This window comes from Oryctolagus cuniculus, chromosome 17 (genome assembly GCF_051225735.1).
Source record: "Oryctolagus cuniculus isolate XC-2025 breed Fujian yellow rabbit chromosome 17, ASM5122573v1, whole genome shotgun sequence".
In the NCBI taxonomy this organism is placed as follows: Eukaryota; Metazoa; Chordata; class Mammalia; order Lagomorpha; family Leporidae; genus Oryctolagus; species Oryctolagus cuniculus.
Window position 1 is genome coordinate 23,577,872 of NC_142883.1, and position 25,933 is coordinate 23,603,804.

General features: G+C 59.7%; 1 protein-coding gene across 6 annotated transcripts in view; it reads right to left on the reverse strand.

The window, feature by feature from the left end:
* Positions 1–1,374: 1,374 nt before the first annotated feature.
* Positions 1,375–25,933, reverse strand: part of ARHGAP23 (Rho GTPase activating protein 23) — an 80,406-nt gene continuing 55,847 nt past the window's right edge. For 5 of the 6 annotated variants that reach the window (XM_070060766.2, XM_051825628.3, XM_089317849.1 and 2 more), the window contains 8 exons: positions 25,372–25,450; positions 20,824–20,897; positions 20,585–20,674; positions 19,559–19,684; positions 10,572–10,613; positions 10,128–10,224; positions 8,402–8,433; positions 1,375–3,635 (listed from right to left, as the gene is read on the reverse strand). In XM_070060766.2, the coding sequence (XP_069916867.2) occupies positions 2,640–3,635; positions 8,402–8,433; positions 10,128–10,224; positions 10,572–10,613; positions 19,559–19,684; positions 20,585–20,674; positions 20,824–20,897; positions 25,372–25,450 (1,536 nt within the window). In that variant the 3' untranslated portion in view covers positions 1,375–2,639. Of the gene's footprint in view, positions 3,636–8,401; positions 8,434–9,783; positions 9,807–10,127; positions 10,225–10,571; positions 10,614–19,558; positions 19,685–20,584; positions 20,675–20,823; positions 20,898–25,371; positions 25,451–25,933 lie in introns of all 6 variants that reach the window. The other variant, XM_089317850.1, reaches the window with a different exon arrangement.

Sequence of the window (25,933 nt, forward strand, 5' to 3'; positions counted from 1 at the left end):
TGGAAGAGGGGCAACCGGGACAGAATCCGGCGCCCCGACCGGGACTAGAACCCGATGTGCCGGCGCCGCAAGGTGGAGGATTAGCCTAGTGAGCCGCGGCACCGGCCCCCAAATAAACTTTAAAAACCTTTTAAAGTTAATGGAAAAATGAATTAAGATATTAGTTTGTGCAAAATATCTGAAAGGCATGTATATAGTCTTTTCATGATACACTTATTTCATGAACTTTTAAAGGATTTATTTATTTGAAAGGCAGAGTTGAGAGAGAGAGAGGGAGAGACACAGAGAGGTCTCCATCTGCTGGTTCACTCCCCAGATGGCCACAACGGCTGGAGTTGGGCTAGTCTAACACCAGGAACCAAGAGCTTCCTCCGGGTCTCCCATGTGGGTGCAGGGGCCCAAGCACTTGGGCCACCTTCCACTGCTTTCCCAGATACATTAGCAGGGAGCTGGATCAGAAGTGGAGCAGCCAGGACTCGATCCCAGCACTCATATGGGATGCTGGCATCACAGGTGGCGGTTTTCCCTGCTACACCACAGTGCTGGCCCCTTTCACAAACAGTTTGAAGCCTTCTTGTATATTCTGGATGAGCGCTTTGTCAGGTATATGAGCTACAAATATTTCTTCCCATTCTCTGGTTGTCTTTTCACTTTTTAAAAGGACTATTTACGTCTTTATTTGAAAGGCAGAGTGACAGGGATCTTCTGTCAGTTGGTTCACTCCCCAAGTGACTTCACGGAGCTGGGGCTAGGCCAAGTTGAAGCCAGAACTCCATCTGGGTCTCCCATGTGGGTGGCAGGAACTGTCTCCTGGGTGCACTTGCAGAGAAGAGAATGGCTGGGACTCAGCCCAGCACTGATCCTGGATGCGGGGGTTCCAAGCGTGGCTGAACGGGCCGTGCCCCACCTCCAGCGCCTGTGGCAAGCCTTGGGGCTGCTGCCAAAGAGGCGCTCTTCAGTCTGGGGCTGGTGGGGATTCAGGGAGCAGTGGAGTGCTCCCCAGCTGCGGGCCTCCACCCCAGAGCCTCAGCCCCACCCCCTGGAAGCTTACACCAGGAGACCCTGTCCTCTGGTGATAGCATCCGGGCCTCTGGAGTACCTATGGCGGCCACGGGCCCATGTCTGCTGTCTGCCAGGCAGTGCCTCTGGGGCCACTCTGCCAGCGGCTTGGGCTCTGCAGGAAGGAAGGACAGCGGCTTGGGCCAGCGTGCACCTGTGTCGCTGCTCAGACCCGTCTCCCAGACAGGCGGACAAAACCACCGGAAGAGGCTTGCCTGCACCCAGCCTGGCCCCTGCTGCCCTCCTGCCACAGGTCAGGGACATCACCTGCCCCCTCTCCTCCCTCCAAAACAAGTGAGATAGCCGACTCGAGCCTCAAGGAAAGCCGTTTATTTCCAAGATATAGACTGTACTTGAAAGACAGGATTCTCAGAAGCAGAAAATCTTAGTTGCCGCCTAGAGGGACACTGTGACAGGAGCCATGCGGACGTGGGGCGGGGCGTCAAACAACACTGTTACAACACTTTCTTAAAGGAGCAAAACATCTTTAAAAACCCTTATAAATTCTTTATAATATGTTACACATTTAGAGACAGTATTTACAATAGAAGGCAGGGGGAGCGGGAGAGACAAATCTACTTTACAGCGAATTGCATAAAACAAGAGGACTGACAGATGGGGTGGAGGGTTCCCTGGAATGAGTGAGGGTGCGTGGGGGGTGCGTGGGTGGTGATCTGAGGCTTATTTACAAAGTGTGGGGAGAAAAGGGGCAGCCCCTGCCCGTCCTGCAGGAACAGCCCAGCTCAGATCCCATTCATGTGAGACAGAGGAGCCAGCCGCCCCTGCCCCAGGTGCAGAAGGTGGGGGTCTGTGTGCCGGAGTCGTGGAAGGAGGGGGCCAGGGAGGGACCAGCAGGAGGGACCCTGTCTAGGGAACAGCCAGCTGCCCAGGGTGAGAGGGCTTAGGAGGGGTGACGCATCGATTCCCCAAAGGACCAGAGGGTGACCCTGCGCATGGCGTGAGCCCTGCCTCTGTGGATTGGCCCCAACCTGCTTCTCTGGCTCTGACCAGGGGCAGGAGGGCAGGATCCTGTGTGCACCGAAGGCAGGGAGCCCTGAGCAGGGGGGCGGGGCGGGGACAGCAGAAGTTGCTACAGAAAACACCTTCGGACAGTGAACAACACACACACTCTCGCACGCACAAGCCCCGCCCCGCGGACAGCACCACCCACACCTCCCCCCATAGCCTGGCACTAGGAGCTAATTGGGGGGTGGGGCCAGGGAAGCGGCGAGACGCAGGAGCCGGCTTCAGCCAGCATCTTTCCTTAAGTCTGAAATCGGGGGGCTCCCTACCCACACCCAGTGGTCAGCAGGGATCCCTCAGTGCAGCCACGGAAAGGCCCAGAGGGACGCGTGAGGCCTCCCAGAGGACACACATCCCAGCAGCCCACGCCTCTCCACCGCTGCCCTTGACCGCGGGCACCCCCCTCCCACTCTGTTCCGCCTGCCGGCCCCTGTGAATTCCAGCACCCTAGCCAGGGACCCCACCCCGCGGCACCCAGGGTAACAGAAGAGGGGGCGCAGGCCAGGGCAGACGCCCGTGTCCAAGGGGCTCCGGGGAGGTGTGGGGTCCGAGGCAGGTCACAGACACTGCTGCAGGCGGGAGACGGCCGAGCGGCGCGGGGGCTGGCTCTGCAGGGCCCCCGGGTCCCCCGGCGACGAGGAGGCCCGCGCCTTGGTGGACTCCAGGCTGCTGAGGCCGGAGTCCTTGTTGTCGCTGTGGGTCCGAGGGCCCACGGGCTCCGGGGCGCCCCCTCCGCCCAGCTCCTTCCACTCGTTGAAGTTGAGGTCGGTGAGCGGGCTCTGCACCACCACCGTGTGGCGCCGCCAGCTGCTCCGGCGCCGCCGCGTCTCGGGCGACAGCGGCCGCCGCAGCCGCACGGCCATGTCGTCGGCCGTGCCGCGGAGACGCAGCCGCAGTGCCTCGATGCGTGAGGGCCGCGAGCTCAGCGCCGCGACCGCGGCCGCCGCGGGCCGCAGCGACTCCTGGCTGCTGGACGAGGCCGAGCCCGGCGGCTCCGGCGCGCGGGGGCCGCCCCGGCCCGCGCCCGCGCAGGTGCCCACGATCTCGGCGTCCGGGCGGCTGCGGGACAGGCGGCGGCGCGCCAGGGTGTCGCAGGGTATGAGGTGGTGCGAGCTGAAGGAGGGCCGGCGCGCCAGGCGCCCCGCCGGCCCCGCGCCCGCCTCCGTGTCCGTCTCCACGTGGCTCAGCTCGCTACGCTCGTCGTCCGCCTCGTCCCCCGCGCCCGCCCGCCGGCCGCCGGCGCCCGAGCACACGCTGCGGTCCATGGTGGACAGGGTGGAGTAGCCCGAGACGATGGAGCGCGCGTCGGCGGCCGGCCGCTCCTCCGGCGCTGCCGGGGGGCTGAGGCGGCCGGGGGCCTCGGCGGCCGGCGGTGGTCCCTCCGGCCGCTCCGGGGCGCCGGGCTTGTGCGCTTCCTGCTCCGAGTCGTCGTCGGTGCTGCTGCCCAGCCCCCGCGCCTCCCGCCGCTTCTTCCGCTTGCGGTTGACGGCCGAAATGAAGGAGATCGCCAGCATCTCCCGGGCGTACGGCTCCTTCTTGGGGGCCCACGAGCCCTGTGCGGGGAAAACGTGTCAGGCTGCAGAGGGCGTCCCGATCCGCGACACCCCCCGCACTGGCGCTCCCACTCGCACCAGGTCCAAACCGAGCCCGGCACGTACAGCCGCAACTTAACACGACCCTCCCCACCCCTGTGCCGTCCATCCGGAGACGACCTCGGCGCCCCCACCCCACGCCGACTCAGGACTCAGCGCCCTAGGTGCGGGGCCTTCTGCGGGAGCAGGGGCTGGTCTCTGGGTCCTGGGCCCCGCCTACCCTCGGCCGTCCCAGTTCCCAGCCAGGGTTCTGGGAATAACAGGCTCAGCTGTGCGGGACCCCTTACAATCCACTGTCCTGGGGGTGGTCCCCAGAGCCCTGGCAGGGACCTTGCTCTGACCGCAGACTCCTGCCCTCTCCCTGTGCACTCCCGCCCACCTGGGAAAGCTGCTTTTCACCTGCTCTTTATCCTCACTTCCCCTTAAGAGTCAGGGTTCCCACAGCCTTTCAGGTCTTTGTTGGGCAAACTCCATCCCCAGCAACACGGTTCCAGGGGCCTCTGTCCCACACCGCACTCTTGAACTCCACAACTTTTCACCCAGTTGTGAACCCATTTTTACCAGGGAGTCCACAGGCACCTAGAGCTCACCCAGCTGGACCCACATTACCCTACAGCCCCCCCACCCTAAACTGCCCCCATCATGCTCCCCACCTTAAGGGGATTCTGCCCACGGCCAAGTCCTGAGCTGGCCTGTCCTTTCTGCCCCTTTTAGGGGTTCCCTGCTCCATCCCTGCCCCGCCCCAGTCTCTCTTCCTACAAGCAGTCACTTTAAAGCAGGTATCCGGTCCCCTCGGAGCTTTGCTGGCCCGCGGACAACCCAGCATGGATAAAGCACGCAGGCCCCGGCTCCGTACCCAGAGTCCTTCACAACCAGGCCCCAGTGTCTCCAGCCCTGCCCCAGCCCAGGCTTTCCGGAGCTTGGGCCCCATGCGCCCCTCCTTGGACGGGGCCTGCCCTTTTACAAGCTACAAGGCCCGCTCAGCGCGGCCTCCTGGGCACAGCGACTGCCAAGCCCTCCCTGTAGCTGGGCTGGGAGCTCCCTCCCTAGGTTCCCATTGTCCCTGGGAAATGCACGGGCACCAGCTCTGCTCCCACCATCACATTCGTCTCAGTTCCGAGAGAGCGCAGCCCAGGCCTCCCTGTGCGTGCCTCTGTGACAGCACGGTGCCAGGCATACACTGGGCGCTCGGTAAGTGCTCCAGGGATGAGCACGGCGGTAGGTGGAGGCTGGGAGACCTGGAGCCTCTGTTTCCTCAACAGCCAGTTAAGCTGCCACCGGGAGGTCAACGTCCCAAGTGAGCCCTGGGTCAAGGGCCACCCACGTGGCGATGGAGCATCCATAGCCCCAGCTGCTGTGGCCTTCTGGGGAGTGAATCAGCAGATGGAAGATCTCTGTCTCTCTCTCTGTCTCTCTTTCAAAAAAATAAATAAATTATACATACATATATATAAACCAGATTCACCTCCTTTTGAAAAAGACAAGGGGCCTTCCGAGCTCCACATGTCTTTGACACAGGGGCCGGCCACGCCCCGGCCGGGAACAGCCAAAGCCACCCTCAGAGGGAGGTGGGGTCGGGATGGGACTGCCCTGGAGGGGGTCGCTGCCACCTGGGTGTCGAGAACATAGCCCGCGGGAAGCTGCTGGGCGCTCGTGCTGCAGGATCTGTCCATACCCTTGGGAGCTCAGCTGCCCGGAGTCTCCCCCCCCAGCACCCGCAGCCTCCATGTCCCTGTCCCGTGACAGTTACTCCTCTATTTCTTCAGCCTGGTCCGGGCCTCGGTCTCTCGGGGACTCAGCTGGTGGGTCTAGGCTCATGCTAGGGAGAGACCCCAGGCTTGAGCCAGAAAAATCAAGAACCACTATGAGCTGAAAGCAGAGGACCACAACAAGGATCCCAGGGCAGTTACCGAGGAGAGAGGTCGTCTACTGAGGGCCCTGCCCCTCGATGCCTGAGAACACACCCGGCCAAGCTTCTGGTCACTCCAACTCGGGCCTTGGCTTGCCTGTCTGTAAAATGGGGATGGTACAAAACTCAAGGGTCTTCTGTCAGGATGCAAGGAGACAGGCGCTGGGGATTAGAGCCCCGCACTGCAGCCGGCACCTAGCAGGTGCTCAATGACCAGGAATCCCCTTCGCTTGGGTGACTCTGAGTGACTGCCCGGGGTCTCGGTGAAGCCGAGACAGGGTACGGCCAAGGCATCTTCCTGGGCGGCATGTTCTACCTGGGAGGCCCCGGGACTGAGAGAAGGACCTCCTGATGGGGAGAATGCTGGGGGCGGGCGTGGGGTGTAGAATCTGTGCAAGCCCCAGGAGACCGGAGGCTTCAGGGAGGAGGCGGCCTCTGGGCAGGGGAGTGGGGGAGTTTTCAGTGCTGAGTGCCCTGGGGACAGGCCGGGGTGACTGCGTGGGGGCTCCCCTGGCAGTGGGGAGGGGCAGAGCCAGCACAGCTAGGAGCTGGCTCCTGAGAAGGGGCCCGGCCACGCTGCTCACTCCTTCAGCAAAGTCCTTGCTTCTCCAACCTGCCCTATCTCCCTCAGGCTCAGCCAAGACCCCCACCGCCTGCTGCACTGGGCAGAGAGCCCCATATGCAGCGGCCCCGGCTCCTCTAACTCTTGCTGGCACAGCCCAGGGCCGCCCCAGGGTCTCGGGTCCAGCCCTCTCTCCCCCTCTCTCTGGGCCCTGGATCATCGCTGCTGGAGCCCGGTCTGTCTCCCAGCAAAAGCTCCCCTCCACCTGTGCCCTGCTGGACACCTGTCCACAATCAGCCGCTCCTGCCCACGCCCGTGCTCTGCCTGGGTGCCCTCACCAACTCGCCCACCTGGCTTCTGCCTCTGACGCCCCCCCACCCCAACATCCGACATCCATGTCCCACTACTGTCCTCAGGGGCCACCAACAGTGGCTGGACACTAAGCCAAATGAGTTAACCCTATCTTTTCCAGAGGCATCATTGGGTTTTGGTAGCACAGTGACACTGACCTCATAAAAATCTGAGCTGTCCCTAGACCCTGGGAGGATGATGGAATTAACCTCTGATGTCACTTCCTGTCGGGTAGGGCTAGGCAGAAAATGTCAGTCCCCACTTCCTTTAGAGACAGGAAGTGACATCAGGGTGACTGTCACTGGACGCTCATTTGCCCATAAAAGGAGCTGGAAAGTGGCCCTTGCTCCTCCGTGTCTGGAAGAGACTGGGAAGAACTGGCATCATTTCTAAAATCAGTATTTAAATGGTTTGCCTGCTTTCTGTGAGTCTGCCCGCCCTAGCTACTGCACAAGCGCATGCAGTGTCTTTGTGTGCCTGGTTCTCACTCAGCCAACGTTCTCAAGGCTCACCCACGTCGTAGCACGTGCCAGAACATACATGGAAATAACTGCTTAACTATTACACCAGGAGCAGGTGCGTGGCCTCGGTCAGGACTGGGCATCAGAGTGCCTGGTTTCCTGCCTGGCTCCGGCTCCTGACGCCAGCTTCCGGTAATGCACACCCTGGAGGCAGCAGGTGATGGCTCAAGTAGTTGGTTCTGCTAGGTCTCTCCATGTGGGAGACCCGGATGGAGTTCCCAGCTCCTAGCTTTAGCCTAGCCTGCCTATTCCCAGCCACTGCAGGCACCTGGGGAGTGGGCCAGTAGCCCAGAGCTGGCATGCTCTGAGAAAATCTTCAAAAACTTTTAATATATACAACAGAGTCATGGGCTGTGTATCAGGGGAGTGTTCTGGGAAGGTCACTGCTGTCAGCGCATCCGAGTGTACGTCCAGAGATGCACCGGCCACCACAGCCGGGGGCCACTGCCAGGGAAACTTCATGACGCAGTGCGTGTCTGTATTGTAAAGTCATTCTATTTTAAAGTTAGAACAATGTTAGAATTATTTCAATATAATAAATTGTTTAAAATATTTAAAATAATTAATTTATTTTAAAAATAAATAAATTATTTAAATATTTGGTAGAATTCACAGGCAAAAAAACCTCTGACCCTGGGGTTTTCTTCATTGGAAGGTTTTTAAGGACAAATTGATTTCTTTAGCACAAACTGGACTACTCCTGGTATCTGTCTCTTCTCTGGGTTTTGGTATGTTGGATCTTTCCGGGAACAGACCCACGTCACCTGCGTTGTCGAGTTTATGGGCAGAGTTTCTCAGAGCATTCCCGGGGGGCTGTAGCGACGCCCCATCTCTCTCCTGGCACGGCATTCTGTGCTGTCTCTTTTTATTCGGCCAGTCTGGCCAGAGCTTTATCAATTTTATTCATTTTCAAAGAACCTGCATTTTTTCTGAACTGTTTTCAATTTCATTTCTTATCTTTCTTATTTCCTTCTTTCTGTTTGCTTTGGGCTTGCCAGATACCTTAAGGAATATTTACTGTATCAGACACAGTTACCCATATTTCACAGACGAGGAAGCCGAGGATCAGAGAGAGGTTAAATAATTTGCCCAATGTCCCCAAACTATGAAGTGGTAGAGGCAGGACTCAAACCCAGGATCGCCTGACTCAGTGCCCTGTGCCTCCAGCCACTGAGCAACACTGCTGCCCTGCCCCCCCCCCCCCCAGCAGGCCAGGTTTCTCTGCGGCACCAGGCGCCTCACCAAGCCCCACCAGGCGGGTGGCGTCCCGACCCCCCCCCCCCCATCAGCTCATCTGCCTTTCTCCCACTTGCCCTGCCCGACGACAGGCAAGGCGGGCTGGCTTGTGTGTGGACCAGGCCTTCGGAGCTGCCTTGGCACTTACCTTGGACTTGGCTGAGCTACAGGTGGTGGAATCTGTTGGTGAGAGACAGAGAGAAAAACGGAAGTTGGACCTTGTAAACACAATTCCCTCTCAGAAGCTTCAGAGAGCAGGGGTTCAGAAACCTGAGCTGTCCCCAGGCCCAGGAGCAGCAAGGATCTGGACCTCTGATGTCACTTCCTGTGGGCTGAGGACAGGCAGAAAATGACGTCAGTCCCCACTTCCTTTAGAGACAGGAAGTGACATCAGGGTGACGGCCACGGGACCCTCATTTGCCCAGGGTTAAGGGCAACGGGGGCTTTGCTGTGGGTGTGGCTTCTGTCCCCTCCCGCGCCTGTCTCTGTCGCTCTGAAGCACTGGAGAGAAAATGCCGGAGACCACAGATGCAGTCCACAGAGGCCACGACAATGACACAGCACCACGGATGCTCAGGGGTGGGCACACGTGCACACAGGGGGCCTCACTCCCCCACCCCACCGCCAGGCCCCGGGAGGAAGGCAGACCACACGGATGATGGAGTGGTGGGAGGGGCTGGCTGCGGAGACCTCACAGCAAGACCCCCTTCACAGCACAGAGATGATGGACAGGAAGCCCACCCCCTGGGCGGGGCTCGGTCTCCGCCCCTTCATTTCACTGGGGTGGAGAAGGACCCTGAAATAGGACCCCGCAGCGTCCTCTCCAAGGCCAGAGAGGGGCGCTGGCCCCCATAGGCTCGTGGTCAGGTGCGGTTAATCCACACTCTCTGGCAGGCAGGCGGGTTAGAGACCCCTCCCAGCCCCTTCCCCGCACGCGGTGAGATGGGCTGACCACACACGACACACAGGGGCCGGGCAGCAGGCGACTAGAAGACACCGGGCTCCTCTCTGCCTTCCCACCCCCACGTCCTCTGGCCCCTGGCCACCAGGGCTCTGCTGGGCCTCGGTCAGGGGCGGGGCCCCACAGGGAGGGTGGGGGGCGCACGGGCGCCAAGCCACTGCTGGTGTGCGCCTGCATCTGGACACCATCCCTCCTCTGCTGTGGGAGGGCTCGAGGCCGCCGACACAGGACAGGGGCTGAGTGACCAGCGGAGGCGGGGAGGGCCGGCCCCGTGGGGCCACGGGAGCAGGGGCTGGAGATGCAGAGAAGCTTCTGGTGTTCCGAGAAGCTGGGTCCCCAGCCAAGCCCATCCCAGCTCAGAAAAGGAGAAGCCGACAGGCTCCGCAGACAGAGGGCCCCGGAGCCTGGGGGTGCAGGGGGCAGCCACGGATGCCCACACTTCCGGGCAGCGCCGCCTTCCTCCTGAGAAGAGGCTTGGGGTGGGAGGGGGCTGGGGACCTGCTGCCTGCCCTGGCGTCTTATAATCGCCCGCCGCTGTTAGTGACCCAGGCCGCGACCCCACACTGTACCCTTTAGAGCTCCAACAGGTCCGCTGGAGGAGGGCGGGGAGGAGGAGAGAGGTGGGGAGGAGAGGGGCGGGAGAGCAGGGGAGGCGGAGGCAAGGGCAGGTGCGAGGAGAAAAGGAAGAGAAGTTAACAAGAGGAACAGCCCTAAGCGCACAGCCAGCCCACCGCAGATCAGAGGCTCAGCCGATACACCAGCGACGGAGCGGCCGGGCCAGGCCTCCAGACCGCGACAGACCCATTCTCAGGGGCCCCTGGGGCAGCAGCAGAGAGGTGGGCATCTGGCCAGGCACTCGGGCCCTCGGGAACACAGAGCGCACCCCCACCCGTCCCCAAGTCCCTGCACTCACCTGAGCCTGGGTCACCAGGGGGCACGGTCCTGCCGATGTTGGGCAGCAGGTACTCGATGTTGGGCACCGACTGGGGCTCCTTGTCATCCACGGGGGTCTGCAGAGCAAGCAGGGTTCAGTGGCGTGGCCCACACAGCCTTGCAATGGGGTCCCTGATACTGGGCGAGGTCTCCTCCACCAGGCTGGGGCTCGCCAGGGCAGGGGCTGCCTCCCTCGGCAGTCGGGCACTCAGAGCAGGTCCTGCATGTCCCGCAGTAGACTGCTCTGTGCCTTCTCCTGGAGGCCCGGGCAGCTTCCTCAGCTAGAACAGGCCCAGGGCCTCCTCCATCAGACTGGATCTCCCTAAGACCTCCCTCCCTCTGCTACTGGCCTCCTTTAGACTGGGAGTCACCAGGGGCAGGGACCTCCCCCACTTGGCTCTCACTGCCCGCTCTCCCCACTTACTCGCTCTCCCTTGTCCTCGTCGTCGCTGAAGAACCAGTCTGACTGTGGAGACAGAAGGAAGACAGAGGGAGGCCACATCAGCGTGGGCAGGGGCAGGGGGAAGATGCCCGGCTGCTGCAGAGGGCTGAGAGGGAGGCCGATGGTTCCCCAAGCCCAGGGAAGCCTCGGGGTGAGAACACCGGGACCCCCTGCAGCGGAGGAGCCCCTCTTTCTGCCTGGCCGCCCTGGGCACACGCGGGGCCAGCAGTGCCCTCTAGTGCCGGCCAGGCCCCCTAGCGGGAGGATGCCGCGCCCAGGCACCGCGGACCCCACACCAGCGCAGGGCTGTCTGGCCAGGCCCAGAAAAGGCCACCGCCTGGACAGAGGTGTGATGAGCGAGCCAAACAGGACAGAAAGAAAGGCCACGCTCTCACACACACCGTGAGGACACCAGAATCCGTGGATGCGCCGCTCCCTTACACTGCAGGCACAGTGTCTGCACGAGCCTTTGCCATCCCCCTCTACTTCAAACACCACGACGACGGAGGGGCAGGCACTTGCTGCAGGGTTGAGACGCATCGCACATCAGACTGCCTGGGTTCCAGCCCAGCTCCACTCCTGCTGCCGACTTCTTGCGAACGGGCATCCCGGGAGGCTTCCTGCCACCCCCATGAGCCCTGGGCTCCTGTCTCTGAGCTGGGCCAGCCCTGGCTGCTGTGGGCATCTGGGGAGTGAACCAGCGGATGGGAGATCTCTCTCTCTCTCTCTCTCTCTCTCTCTCTCTCTCGACTTCACTCTCTCTGCCTTTCAAACAAACAAACATTTAAAAATACCTAACGCAATGTAAATGCTATGTAAACAGCAGTTCCTCTGTACTGCCCAGGGAAGAATGATAAGAAAAAAGTCTAAGTGTTCAGTACTGCAAATTTTTTCTCCAGATATATATATTTTTAAAGACTTATTTCATTCACTTGAAAGTCAGCGTTACAGACAGAGGGAGAAATAGAGATCTTCCATCTGTTGGGTCATTCCCCAAATGGCCACAATGGCCAGGGCCGGAACAGGCAGAAGCCAGGAGCCAAGAGCTTCCTCTGGGTCACCCACATGGGTGCAGGGGCCCAAGCACTTGGGCCATTCTTTGCTGCCTTCCCAGGTGCATTAGCAGGGAGCTGGACTGAAAGCAGAGCATCCAGGACCTGAACCGCCACCCACATGGGATGCCAGTGTCACGGGCGGCAGCTTAAACCACTAGGCCTCAGACAGACACCACTGGTTGAGTCCACAGAGGTGGAATCCACGGATATGGAGGGCCGACTATATTTGGTGAAGTTTAAGAATCCTGGAGATAAAATTCCAGAAGTCTTCTTCTAGAAGCATAGGAATGCACAGCAAAGCAGACGGCTTACAGGTTTGAATCCCAGCTGCTCCACTTCCAATCCAGCTCCCCGCTAATGTGCCTGGGAAGGCAGTGGAGGATGGCCCGAGTGCTGCCCCTCACGTGGGAGACCTGGATGGAGTTCCAGGCTCCTGGCTTTGACCTGGCCCAGCCCTGGCCATGGTGGGTGTCTGGGAAATGAACCAGCAAAAGAAAGGTATTTCTTTTTCTCTTTCTCTCTGTTACTCTGCCTTTCAAATTAAAAAAAGAAAGAAATCATAGCATGTACATATTTAACATACTTAAAATTTAAGCAACAATTGGTAGAACTACAAGGAAACCAGGAAAATGAAACACTGCAGCTGATCAAGCAGATTAAAAAATACGCAGAAGAGGCAGGAGCAGTCTGGGGCTTACGATGCAGGTTAATGGGGCCGGTGCTGTGGCGCAGCGGGTAAAGCCACAGCCTGCAGCGCCAGCACCCCATATGGGCGTGGTTTGAATCCCGGCTGCTCCACTTCCAACCCAACTCCCTGCTAATGGCCTGAGAAAGCAGTGGAGGATGGCCCAAGTGCTTGGTCCCCTGCACCCACATGAGAGACCCAGAAGAAGCTCTTGGCTCCTGGCTTCATTTGGGTCCAGCTCTGACTCTTGCAGGCATTTGAGAAGTGAAGCATGCAGCTCAGTTCACAATAGCTAAGGCATGGAATCAACCCAGATGTCCGTCAGCTGAAGACCAGATGAGGAATATGGTACATGTACACCACGGAATACTACACAGCAGTAAAAAGAAATCCTGTCGTTTGCAACAAAATGGATGCAACTGGAAAACATTTAGTGAAAAAAGCCAGTCCCAAAAGACAAATACTCCCTGATCTGTGGTAATAACACAGTCCCTAAAAGGTAATCTATAGAAGTGGAATTGATACTTTGAGATCAATGACTTTGAACAGCCCTGTCTCAATTGTTGAGGAACAGTTTGTTGAACCCTTTACTTAATGTAGAGTTAATCTTACGTGTATAAAGTTAATTCAAAATAGATCTTAGTAAAAAATGAGAATGGAAATGGGAGAGGGAGGCGAAGGGGGGTGGGAGTGTGGGTAGGAAGAATCACTATGTTCCTAAATCTGTATACATGAAATACATGAAGTTTGTATACCTTAAATAAAAGGTTTCTAGGTTAAAAAAAAAAAAAAGGCTGGCGCTGCGGCTCACTAGGCTAATCCTCCGCCTTGCGGCGTCGGCACACCGGGTTCTAGTCCCGGTTGGGGCGCCGGATTCTGTCCTGGTTGCTCCTCTTCCAGGCCGGCTCTCTGCTGTGGCCCGGGAAGGCATTGGAGGATGGCCCAAGTCCTTGGGCCCTGCACCTGCATGGGAAACCAGGAGGAAGCACCTGGCTCCTGGCTTCAGATCAGCACAACGTTGGCCGTGGCGGCCATTTGGGGAGTGAACCAACGGAAGGAAGACCTTTCTGTCTGTCTCTCTCTCACTGTCTAACTCTGCCTGTCAAAAAAAAAAAAAAGTAAACCAGCAATTGGAAGGTGGTCTGTCTGTTTCTATCTGTGTCTCTGTCTCTCAAATAAATCAATAAAACAAGCAAAGATACAGACGCTCTGAATGACACAGCCGGTCTGATGGGTAGACCTAGAACCTTGTGCTCAGTCATGCGAGAAAATACCCTCTTAGGACACGGGTGAGTCACTCAACAACCAAGGGCGAGGTGCTGTCAACAGACCTGGGGTCAGCACTGCACAGACCACGCTCTCTGCTCAGAGTGCAGTAAAATCACAAACCATAGAAGAGCTAACGCAAACAAAACACCAAATCTCACCGTCCGGAATCTACGGTAAGACCGCTGCGTAGCCCGGGACGACAGAGGAAGTCAACTACAAGAAAAGCGTTTCACGACCTTGGGAATAAAATGTTTTCAGATTTTCTTTAAAAAATGTATTTATTCGAGAAGCAGAGAGAATGGGCGAGGAACAGACACATGGGCGAGAGGGGAGGGGAGAGAGGAGAGAGAGGGGGAGAGTGAGCCAGCCCGCACGATCAGCTGGTCCACTTCCCAAATCCTCAGGACTGGACGGGAATCAGGGAGTCAGTCTGGATGGCAGGACTCACTGCTGCCCCGCAGGACGCACACCAGCCCGGAGCAGGAGCCAGGCGCTAGGCGCGGAAGCCGGCTGCTCTGAGGCGGGACACAGGTGCCGGAACTGCCGGGCCAAGCGCCCGCCCTGACGCACCTCTTTAGCTCCAACACCAAAGGCACAGTCCTGCAGAAATAACCGGTGAGCCGGACGTGAGCGAGACTGAACATTCCTGCTCTGTGGAAGACCCTGGCAAGCGCATAAGGAGAAAAGCTACAGGCTGGGAGAAAGACACGTCTGCTAAAGCACCGTTGTCCAGGGCCAGCACTGTGGCTTAGCGGGTAAAGCCACCACCTGCAGTGCCGGCTTCCCATATGGGCGCTAGTTTGAGTCCCAGCTGCTCCACTTCCAATCCAGCTCTCTTCTGTGGCCTGGAAAAGCAGTAGAAGATGGTCCGAGTCCTTGGGCTCTTGCACCCATGTGGGAGACCCGGAAGAAGCTCCTGGCTCCTGGCTTCAGATTGGTGCAGCTCTGGCCACTGTGGCCATTTGGGGAGTGAACCAGTGGATGGAAGACCTCTCTCTCTTTCTCCGCCTCTCTGTAACTCTGCCTCTCAAATAAATAAATCTTGAAAAAAAAAAAAAAAAGCAGCACCATTATCCAAAGTACATAAAAAACTCGTAAAACTCAGCATTCGGTTCCTGACTCCAGCTTCCTGCTAATGCAGACCCCAGGAGGCAGCAGTGAGGCTAATGGGTCCCTGACACCTAAACGGGACACCTGGATGGGGTTCCTGGCTTCCAGCCCCACTGTTGAGGGCATCTGGGGAGTGAACCCGTGGACGGGAACCTCTCCCGCCTCTGTCGCTTTGCCTCTCAAATGAAAAGAAATGGATCAAAGACTTGGAAACCTCACCAAAGAAGACGTCAGACGACAAAGCCCAGGCAGGCAGAGATGCTACCCACACGCACGTGTGTGTGTGTGCTCATGACCAGGCACGTGCGAGTGGAGCACGCAGCGATGCACGCCTGAGATCAGCCGAACCCAGAACAAGCTTCAGGAGCTCCCACTCACTGCTGGTGAGAGGCCCAGGCCGCTCAGCCGCTCTGGGGAACCCTCTGGCAGCTCCTCATCCCGGCACCGTGCCCCAGCCAGGCTCCCAGAGGAGCTGCAAACCCAGGCCACACTGCACCTGCGCGTGGGTGAGCACAGCAGCTCTGCCACAGCGGCCGCAACCACGGGACACGCAGACAACGGACTACCACACAGCACTCGGGAGACAGGCGCCCCCAAGTGCACGAAGCGACAAGGGGGCCTCTGCGTGCGCACCCCTGGGCAAATGGCTGCACGCGGCATGACTCCAACCCAAGACTCTGAGACCCTGGGACCCTGAGGCCCTGGGATCCTGAAATTCTGAGACCCTGGGACCCTGGGACCATGAGACCCTGGGATCCCGAGATTCTGAGACACTGGGACGCTGGGACCCCGAGACCCTGGGACCCTGAGAACCTGAGACTGTCTGTAAGAGGCAGAGCTGTGGGCACAGGAGAAGGGGTAGTAGGTGCAGGGTCTGGGGGGAGGGAATGAGCAGGTGGAACACAGGGGAGTTTGGGCAGTGGGAACCCGCGTGACACTCCCACGGCTCCATGAGTGAGTCCCTGTCAGCTGCGGGGTTGATGGGGGTGGTTAAGGACGAGGCACCAGCAGTTCCTCAGCGGCAACACGGGTGGCACTCAGGCAGGGTCAGCGCCACCGTGGGGAGGCAGGGCCAGGTGGCACTCGGGGGGGACAGGTGCAGTCAGTGGGGGACAGGTGGTACTCAGGTGGGGGCAGGTGGCACTCAGGTGGGGCAGGTGGCACTCAGGTGGGGCAGGTGGTACTCAGTAGGGGACAGGTAGTACTCAGGTGGGGGCAGGTGGTACTCAGGTGGGGGCAGGTGGTACTCAGGTGGGGGCAGGTGGCACTCAGGTGGGGCAGGTGGCACTCAGGTGGGGCAGGTGGTACTCAGTGGGGGACAGGTGGCACTCAGGTGGGGCAGGTGGCACTCAGGTGGGGCAGGTGGTACTCAGTGGGGGACAGGTGGTACTCAGGTGGGGGACAGGTGGTACTCAGGTGGGGGCAGGTGGTACTCAGGTGGGGCAGGTGGCACTCAGGTGGGGCAGGTGGTACTCAGTGGGGGACAGGTGGTACTCAGGTGGGGCAGGTGGTACTCAGGTGGGGCAGGTGGTACTCAGGTGGGGGACAGGTGGTACTCAGGTGGGGGCAGGTGGTACTCAGGTGGGGGCAGGTGGCACTCAGGTGGGGCAGCTGGCACTCAGGTGGGGCAGGTGGCACTCAGGTGGGGGCAGGTGGCAGTCAGTGGGGGACAGGTGGCACTCAGGTGGGGCAGGTGGTACTCAGTGGGGGACAGGTGGCACTCAGGTGGGGCAGCTGGCACTCAGGTGGGGCAGGTGGCACTCAGGTGGGGCAGGTGGCACTCAGGTGGGGGCAGGTGGCAGTCAGTGGGGGACAGGTGGCACTCAGGTGGGGCAGGTGGTATTCAGTGGGGGACAGGTGGCACTCAGGTGGGGCAGCTGGCACTCAGGTGGGGGCAGGTGGTACTCAGGTGGGGCAGGTGGCACTCAGTGGGGGACAGGTGGCACTCAGGTAGGGACAGGTGGTTCTCAGTGGGGGGCAGGTGGCACTCAGGTGGGGCAGGTGGCACTCGGGCAGGGGTAGTGTCATCGTGGGAGGTGGGGGCGGGGGTGTATGGGAAACCTCACACCTGACCCTCAACTTTGCTATAAAACCAAATCTGCTCTAAAAAAGGTAAGGCTTCAGGAGACTGCAGGATAAAAGGTGCAGTGAAGTTGAAGGGAAACGTGTCGCTTTGATAAAGCTGTCAGAAAACGGACGCGCCAAGCACTCCACTGATCAAGCTAAAAAGCAGAGAGAAGACAAGGCCGAGTCCCTGTAACAGACGGCAAAAGGCAGCCAAACAGCACGGGGACGTTAGACACGGGCAGCAGGCGTCCGGCCGGGCAGTCGGTGCCGGTGGGGACAGCTGCGTCCATATCAGCGTGGCCGGGTCTGCATCCGGGCTCCGCTGCAGGCCCGGCACCCTGGGAGGCAGCAGGTGGATGGCCCGGCCCTGGCCATCGCAGGCACTGGGGAGCCGGCCAGCGGGTGGGCGCTCCCCCTCAGATGAATAAATGAACAAGTAAACACTGAAAATAAATTTAATTAAAAATTAAAACTGCTTGTGCTTTGAAAAAAAAAATAAGATAGACAAATCTGTGACAAGTCTGACCAAGGAAAATGAAGAAAGGGGGGCATCGTGGGGCAGTGGGTCAAGCGGACCCCAGTGTCCCACACCAGAGTGCTGGTGAGAGTCCCCGATCCGGCCCCGCCAACCACGTGTGAGGCCGAGCGGGACGGCTCAGGCCCTGGGTCCCCGGCATTCACGTGAGAGATCTGCGTGGAGTTCCTGGTTCCCGGCTTCAGCTGGGCCCTCCCCTGGCTGTGGTGTTCGTTTGGGGAGTGAACCGGAAGAAGAGGCGCCCCCTCCCCCTGCCTTTCAGGTAAATACATAGATAAATCACATTTGAAAGATGTAAATAAAACACATGAGGAAAAGGAGCTAATGACCACAAATTCAAGCTATGCAGAAGGTAACAAAGAACATCAAAATATTCATCACCATGAAACGCAGGTAAAGTCTGGATCTAGACTGACGAGAGCAAACCAACACACAGAAGGGGCAGTCGCCACCATCACCAACGTCACCACCACTAACGGCCGACGTCACGGCCTGAGGCTGGGATCAGCACCCAGCACAGAGGAGCTCCCGTCAGAGACTAAAAGGGGCTTCGGAGGCGGCAGAAGGTGTGTGCTGTCACAGCCCAGGAGCCGCCGCGCCGTCAGCGGGCACGAGGCTGACTGTGGAACGGCGCAGACCCACGGGGCCTTTCACGGGGCCCTGGGGGCTGGGGTACCTGCTCGTGCCGGGCCCCGCCTGGTACGTTCCTCCAGGCCGACGAGGCGACTGCACCGCCTGCCCACAGCCCAGCCGGCCCCCAGCTCCCTGGGCCCAGCGGCTCCCGGCAGCGCGCTGGCTGGGCCGGTCTTGTCCCCGCGAGGCCCCGGCCCCACGCACCTACCTGTCTCGGGTGGGGCCTTGTGACGACTACCGACCCCCAGGCACCCTTCCACTGCTGTGCAGAGACAGAGTCATGGGCCCGCCAGGACCCCATGAGGGCTTCTCTTACCGTCTCTGTCCCACAGATAAGCAAGTGGGCACAGGAGGGAGGCTCGCCCCAGGCAGAGCCAGGCCCGGGCCACTCCGCGTCGGGGGACGTCTGCAGACTTTTCAATGGCCCCAGCTGGGGGCATGCTCCTGGCGAGGGGGTGGGCAGGCGGCGGAAGATCTGGCCCCAGGGTCGCCGGCCCGGGCTGGGCTGCCGCATCCACTGAGCACGGAGGCCTCGTGTGGTGTCAGCGCGCGGGGAACGTGTGGCCAGTGCCTGTGCCTGCCCTGCCCCACCTCGCTGTGCCTCTCCACGCCCCAGCTTCCCCTCTCTGTGCTCCCTGAGGCAGGAAAGGTGCAGCCGGACATGACCTTGTCCGCCAGCCCGCTCAGCCAACACAGAGCTCCCTGCGTGGCAGGCTGCAGGCCCGTGGCTAAGATACCAGGTGTGCTCCCCTGCCCCACGCGGTGCGGAGGGACCGCCCGGGGACTCTGGGGGACAGCGAGTGGCCCTGCTGTCTCCCTAAAGGTTCCTGACCACAGCCTCGCGCTGGCAGCGGCTTCTCCGGGGGCCCCGGGCACCAGGCACCCTCTCTCCCCAACCAGGGCACCCAGCGCGCTAATGGGACAGCCCCGGCCTGCGGCCCCGAGCCCTGAGCCCCCAGGGCAGGAAAAGGTCCAGGTCCGGCCCTTGCGGCCATTTGGGGAGTGAACCAGCGGATGGAAGACCTCTCTCTCTGCCTCTCTGTAACGCTGCCATTTAAATGAACGGATAGATAGATCCTTTCTTTAGGGAAAAAAAAAAAAATTCCTGCGCTCCCCAGAAGGGGGCGGTGCCGCCCAGGATTTGGCTCCGGAAGACCACGGGCTCCTGCGCCCTCTGCTGGTCGCTCTGGGTTCTCCTGCCCTCGTGGAAGAGGGACAGAGCAGGGAGGAGACAGCGAGGCACTGCAGGCTGCAGCCTCAGGCCACTCTGTGCCGGCCCCATCCACTGCCCCTTCTCCTGGGCGTCACCATCGCCTCTCAGTGGGGCTGGCAGGGCGAGTGTCAGATGCCGGGAGGCGCTCCGCCTCCATCGCGCCTGACACGCACCTGCCTGCGTTTCCGCCTGCCTGGGTGCCTCCTGAATGCACCACTTCCGCCCTCCCTGCCCGTCCTCCTCCCTCTGACTCTCACCACTGCTTTGAAGCTCCGGGTTCTCCCGGTAGGCGCTGGGCATCCCAGAACAAGAGACCCTGGGAGGAGTCGCTGTTGTGCCTCGAACGCAGCCCCCGCCCCCAGCAGCCGGCCTGAGCCCGCCCACCAGTCTCGCGCAGCTTACATGCTGGATCAGCGTCTCCACGATCTTGTAGCGGTCAGGCATGTGTGTCACCATGTCCGTCATGTTGTCCTCGGACGTCCTCACCAGCGTGGGCCCGAAGACCAGGGCCAGGTTCCGGGGCTCCATCTGGGCGGGAGGCAAAGCAGATCCAGGTCAACTCAGCCCCGACCTCCTCCACGTCCGGTCCTCCCTTGCTGCAGGCCCCAGAGGCCTTTAGTCCCTGAGCACGAGCTGGGCCGGACACGCCCTCGCACACGGGACAGGTTTGAGCACTACTCGTCCTCAGGCCCGACAGCCATGGGCAGTGCCCAACCTGCACACCTGTACAGGGCAGCCGCGAGCAGTCCCCATCTCCCGGGGCTAGCAGCGGGGACCCTGGAGTGGGAGACACGTGAGAGGCCCCCAGGACTTTTTTTTTTTTTTTTTTGACAGGCAGAGTGGACAGTGAGAGAGAGAGACAGAGAGAAAGGTCTTCCTTTGCCGTTGGTTCACCCTCCAATGGCCGGCGCACCGCGCTGATCCGATGGCAGGAGCCAGGTACTTATCCTGGTCTCCCATGGGGTGCAGGGCCCAAGCACCTGGGCCATCCTCCACTGCACTCCCGGGCCACAGCAGAGAGCTGGCCTGGAAGAGGGGCAACCGGGACAGAATCCGGCCCCCCGACCGGGACTAGAACCCGGTGTGCCGGCGCCGCAAGGCGGAGGATTAGCCTAGTGAGCCGCGGCGCCGGCCTCCAGGCCGTTTTAGGAGCAGGAAAACCTATTGCTCCCCTCGTTTTCCCCGCTGCAGACCCAGAAGACAGGAGTCTGAGCTGGCAGGATGCCCCAGATCAGGTAACAGAGCTCCCTCGGTCGCGGGACGGCGGTCTCTGTCCCTGGACGCCCTCAGGGGCTCAGGAGAGGGCTGACCCGCCGCACTGAGGGGCTGGGCCGGGCAGAGGGCCTTGGGGGGGCGCTCAGAGACCCTGGGGAGGCCTGGGGAGTTCTCTGCTGTCCGCCCCCAGACCCCACGCCCAAGCCCAGGCACCTTGTTCTTCTCCGAGTGGTCAGCGATGGTCTTGAGATGGCCCACGAGGAACTTGAGCGTTTCATAGTAGTGTGCTGGGAGGTCCCGGATCTGGGGGTAGGGGGCAGAGAGCAAGGGCATGGACCAGGCTGTGGCAGCCTCTCCAGGCCCCACCCCACTGCCAAGCCTCCGGGAGGCTGAAGTCACCCTCCACCCCGCCCCCACCCAGCCTTCCCTTGAGTCAGCGGCCCCTCCCTCACCAGCTTCCGCAGCGTCTTCATCCGCTCCCTGGCGTCCTCGATGCGATTGGCCTCGATGAAGTCGTTGTATTTGTCTAGAGGGCAGGAAGAGTCCTTAGGGAGGCGGCGGGCAGCCCCTCCGGCGCTGGGCCGGGGGCCGCTTCTGCACTGAAGACCCAGTGCTCTGTGCCCCTGCTGCTGCAGTCTGGGGGCCCCGTGGCCTAGCGTTGGGTGGGACCACACCCACTGCGGCTGGACGCAGGTGTGCACCTGCCCCGGGGCACCCAGGGCTGTGCTCGTGGGACAGAGTCAGACCTGAGCTACGCTACACACGGCTTCCGGGTAAGGGGTCCCTGCCCCAGGCTCCGGGACAAGGACACCAAGTCTAGCAGATCAGGAGGGAGGGGACCCGGGGGGGACCTCAGGATCCCCTCCTCCTGAGTCTCAGGGAAGTCCAGGGGCAGCTTCCAGAGAGGAACCTTGCAAGAGAAGCCGATTCGCAAGTTCGCGGCTGAGGTCGCCAAGCACGCCTTGAGAAGGCCAGGGTTTGCCGGAAGGCGGCGAGTGCGGCAGGTGCACAGGGGAAGCGGAACAGGTGAGGGCAGGGACAAGGACAGGGACAAGGACAGCGCTGCCGTGGGCGGGCTGCCTGGGAGTGGCCCTGGGACAGGCGGCTGTCACTCGGGGAGGGCGGGGGACCCCACTGTTGCCGTCCCTTTGGTGCACATGCTCAGCTGCTGGACGGAGCCAGGGAGGCACTGGGTGAATAAGAAAGCATCTGTGCAATCCTCAGGCTGAGCACAAGATGCAGAGTCTACTCCAGAAAGAGAGTCTACTCCAGACAGAATCTACTCCAGAGTCTACTCCAGAGACAGAGTCTACTCCAGAAAGAGGGTCTACTCCAAAAAGAGTCTACTCCAGACAGAGTCTACTCCAGAAAGAGTCTACTCCAGAAAGAGAGTCTACTCCAGAAAGAGGGTCTACTCCAGACAGAATCTACTCCAGAGTCTACTCCAGAGACAGAGTCTACTCCAGAAAGAGGGTCTACTCCAGACAGAGTCTAGTCCAGACAGAGAGTCTACTCCAGACAGAGTCTAGTCTGGACAGAATCTACTCCAGAGTCTACTCTAGAGACAGAGTCTACTCCAGAGTCTACTCCAGAAAGAGGGTCTACTCAGACAGAGTCTACTCCAGACAGAATCTACTAGAGTCTACTCCAGACACAGAGTCTAGTCCAGAATCTACTCCAGAGTCTACTCCAGAGACAGAGTCTACTCCAGAAAGAGAGTCTACTCCAGACAGAGTCTACTCCAGACAGAATCTACTCCAGAGTCTACTCCAGACACAGAGTCTACTCCAGACAGAGTTTAGTCCAGAATCTACTCCAGAGTCTACTCCAGAGACAGAGTCTACTCCAGAAAGAGAGTCTACTCCAGAGTCTACTCCAGAGTCTACTCTAGAGATAGAGTCTACTCCAGACGCAGAGTCCACTCCAGAAAGAGGATCTACTCCAGACAGACTCTAGTCCAGACAGAATCTACTCCAGAGTCTACTCCAGAGACAGAGTCTACTCCAGACAGAATCTACTCCACACATAAAGTTTACTGCAGAAACAGAATCTACTCCAGAAAAAAAGTCTACTCCAGACACAGAGTCTACTCCAGGAACAGAGTCTACTGCAGACACAGAGTCAGCTCCAGAACAGAATCTACTCCAGAAACAGGGCCTACTCCAGACAGAGTCTACTCCACAGACAGAGTCTACTCCAGACACAGAGTCTACTCCAGGAATAGATTCTCTCCAGAAACAGAATCTACACTAGAGAGAGACTACTCGAGACAGGGTCTACTCCAACACAGAGTCTACTCCAGACAGAGTCTACTCCAGAAAGAGAGTCTACTGCAGCATCAGAATCTACTCCAGACACAAAGTTAACTCCAGACACAGAGTCTACTGCAGACAGTCTACTCCAGTCACAGAGTCTACTGCAGACAGTCTACTCCAGAAACGTGGCCCACCTGATGACGTCCTAGAAACTGCCCTCAGCCTGGTAACCAAGACACCATGCTACAGTCCAGCAAGCTGGACCTGCACCCAGCTCGCCCACGTGAGTGGCGGGGTCCAGGCACCCCGACCACCTTCTGCTGCTTTCCCAGGTCTGGTCGTACTGGGAAGTGAAAGGACACATGGCAGACCAGAGGAGCCTGCAGTGCTCACGGGGCGCACATCTGCGACACCCCAGAAGCTCATCTCCATCAGATTCATAGGAGAGAAAACGGCCCAGTACAGAAAGAGGCCGGCACACGGGGCAGGCGCTGGGCACAGAGTTCAAGACCCGTATCTAGTGCGTGGGTTGGAGTCCAGCTTCCTGCTAAGCACATTCCAGGAGGCAGCAATGGCTCAAGTACCTGGGCCCCTGCCACCCGTGGGGAGGACCCGGATGGAGTTCATGGCTCCTGGCTTCAGCTTGGCCCACCCTGGCTATTGAGGGCATATTGGGACTGAACCAACAGATGGAAAGTTCGTTCTCTCTCTCTCTCTCTCTCTCTCCCCCTCTTCCTTTCAAATAAGTAAAAATACATTTAAAAAGCCAAAGAAAATGGGTATATAATATGATTAAGCAATTACAGAGAAAACAGAAAAATGGATAAAAATCAGGGACAGAAACGTGATCTCCTGCCGCTGTCCCCTCTCTGGGTGGCCGCGACGTCCAGAGCTGACATGGCCAGGAGGAGACGAGCCCTCTCCAGGCTGGGCTGTGGCTGTGGCTGTGAACTCGGCCTCCTTCCCATGGCGGCCTGGCGCCAGCTTTCACAGAGGAGGGTGCTGGCGTGGGGCACGGCGGGTTAAGCCACTGCCTGCGGCGCCTGCATCCCATCCCGCAGCAGCGGTTCAAGTCCCAGCTGCTCCACTTCCGACACAGCTCTCTGCTATGGCCTGAGAAGGCAGCGGAAGATGGCCTACGTGCTTGGGCCCCTGCACCCAAGTGGGAGATCCAGAAGGAGCTCTGGGCTCCTGGCTTTGGCCCGGCCCAGCCATTTGGGAAGTCTCTCTCTTTCTCTGTCATCTTGCCTTTCAAATAAATTTTCAAAGTCCAATTTAAAAAAAGACAGTCTAGGGTCAGCACTGTGGTGTAGCGGGTAAAGTCGCCACCTGCAGTGCCAGCATCACATATGGGCGATAGTTCGAGTCCTGGCTGCTCTACTTCTGATCCAGCTCTCTGCTATGGCCTGGGAAAGCAGTAGAAGATGGCCCAAGTCCTTGGGCCCCTGCACCCGCATGGGAAGACCTGGAGGAAGCTCCTGGCTCCTGGCTTTGGCGCAGCTCTGACCATTGCAGCCAATTGGGGAGTGAACCATTGGATGGAAGACCTCTCTCTCTCTCTCTTTGCCTCTCCTCTCTCTGTTTAACTCTGACTTTCAAATAAATAAATAAATCTTTCAAATAAAAAACAAAGAGGCCTGAGTGTGGGCCCACTGAATGTGGTGGCGGAATGAGCAGATCAGCCTCCAAGGCCGCCGGCCCGCGGCAGGGGTGAGGCCCCGGGCAGGGGCAGGGCCTGTGATCTCTGACACGTGACAGCCCCGTGGCAAGTACAGAAATCCCAGTCTCCAGGCCAGGGACAGGCAGCTGCAGTGGCGGGATCTCTGCCGAACCCCACGAGCCTCAGAGTGGCAACCTTGCCTCTGGAGACAGCAAGGCCCACGCCGGCTCCCGAGAGCGGACTGCACACTCTGCCCGGTTCTGTGCCGGAAGCCTTCTGCCGGGTCTTACCATCAGCCATGATGGCAGTGCTTATGCCACCGATCAGGGCTGTGCCCCCCTGCCAGATGTTAAGCGGCCAGCAGCGATCTACACCCAGGGGGGCCAGTGGGGGTCTTCCCCGTGGTCACAGGAGGGCCAGGAAGCAGGTGGCCAAGAGCTGTGTGGGCAGAACCTGGCTCTGTGGCTGCCAACCCTAAGCCTGGGTCTCCCCGTCTGGGCACAGAGAATGCAGAGAAAGCTCAGAGGCCACCCTGGAGGAGGGGCAGGGGGAGGACAGGCACCTTCGCCATCTCCTTCATTCACACAGGCACGTGCTTCAGGGTGTCTGTTTGCTTGAGAGGCAGAGAGAGAGAGAGAGAGAGGGAGAGAGAGAGAGTCCATCTGCTGATTCAGAGAGAGAGAGAGAGAGAGAGAGTCCATCTGCTGATTCAGAGAGAGAGAGAGAGTCCATCTGTTGGTTCATTCCCCAGTGCCAGCAACAGCCAGGGCTGAGCCAAGGCCAAGGCCAGGAGCTGAGCGCACCATCCACGTCTCCTCCAGGGTGGTGGGGACCCGAGGACCTGAGCCGTCACTGCCACTTCCCTGGACTGCACCCACAGGAAGCTGGAGTCAGGAGCCAGGGCTGGGAACCAAATCCAGGCCCCGGATTGGGAGGGGGGGTGTCGTAATCACTAGGCTGAACACCCGCCCCTGTGTTTCATTTTTAATCAAAAGGTAAAGCCAACCACCCAAAAGCAACACCGCAAGAAATGGAGTGGGCAGCGTGCAGCCGAGACCCCCGCCCCGCCCCCACCTCCTACTCACCATCGGTGAACAGAGGCTCGGGCAGCTTCCGGAAGAAGGACTTGAGCAGGCTGCTGATCACATTGAGGTCCTGCCAGCGCTGGGGACGGGACAGAGGCGTCAGGCCCAGGGGCGTCCTCTCTGCCCACAGAGGGGTCTCTGGGCTGGGGCCTCACTCCTCGGGGCAGCGGCAGCAGAACCCAGTGCTCAGTGAAGGTCCCGCCCCCACCAGCCCCCAGGATTCACAGAAAGTTCAGGTCAGGCACTGTGGGCACAGAAGGGAGCAAGGGCCACCCCCAGGGGCTGCCGACAGTCCGCCATTCGGTTCCGCAGGCGCCAACTTCAGCGCCTGCCCACTAGTGCACCCAATCAGCAAAGAGTCACTGGCTGCCCTCCCCTTAACCTGGAAGTCTAAGGACCCCCAGCACAGCAGGGGTTCCCTGACTCGGGCCCTGTGCACCTGCTGGCCCCCACCTAGAACCCTCCTTCACGTCCTGCCTGACCATCGCAGCTGAAGCTCCACCTCCGCGGCCCCGAGCCCAGCCTGTTTTTGTTTTATGTTCTGTCTCCTTCTTCATGTCCA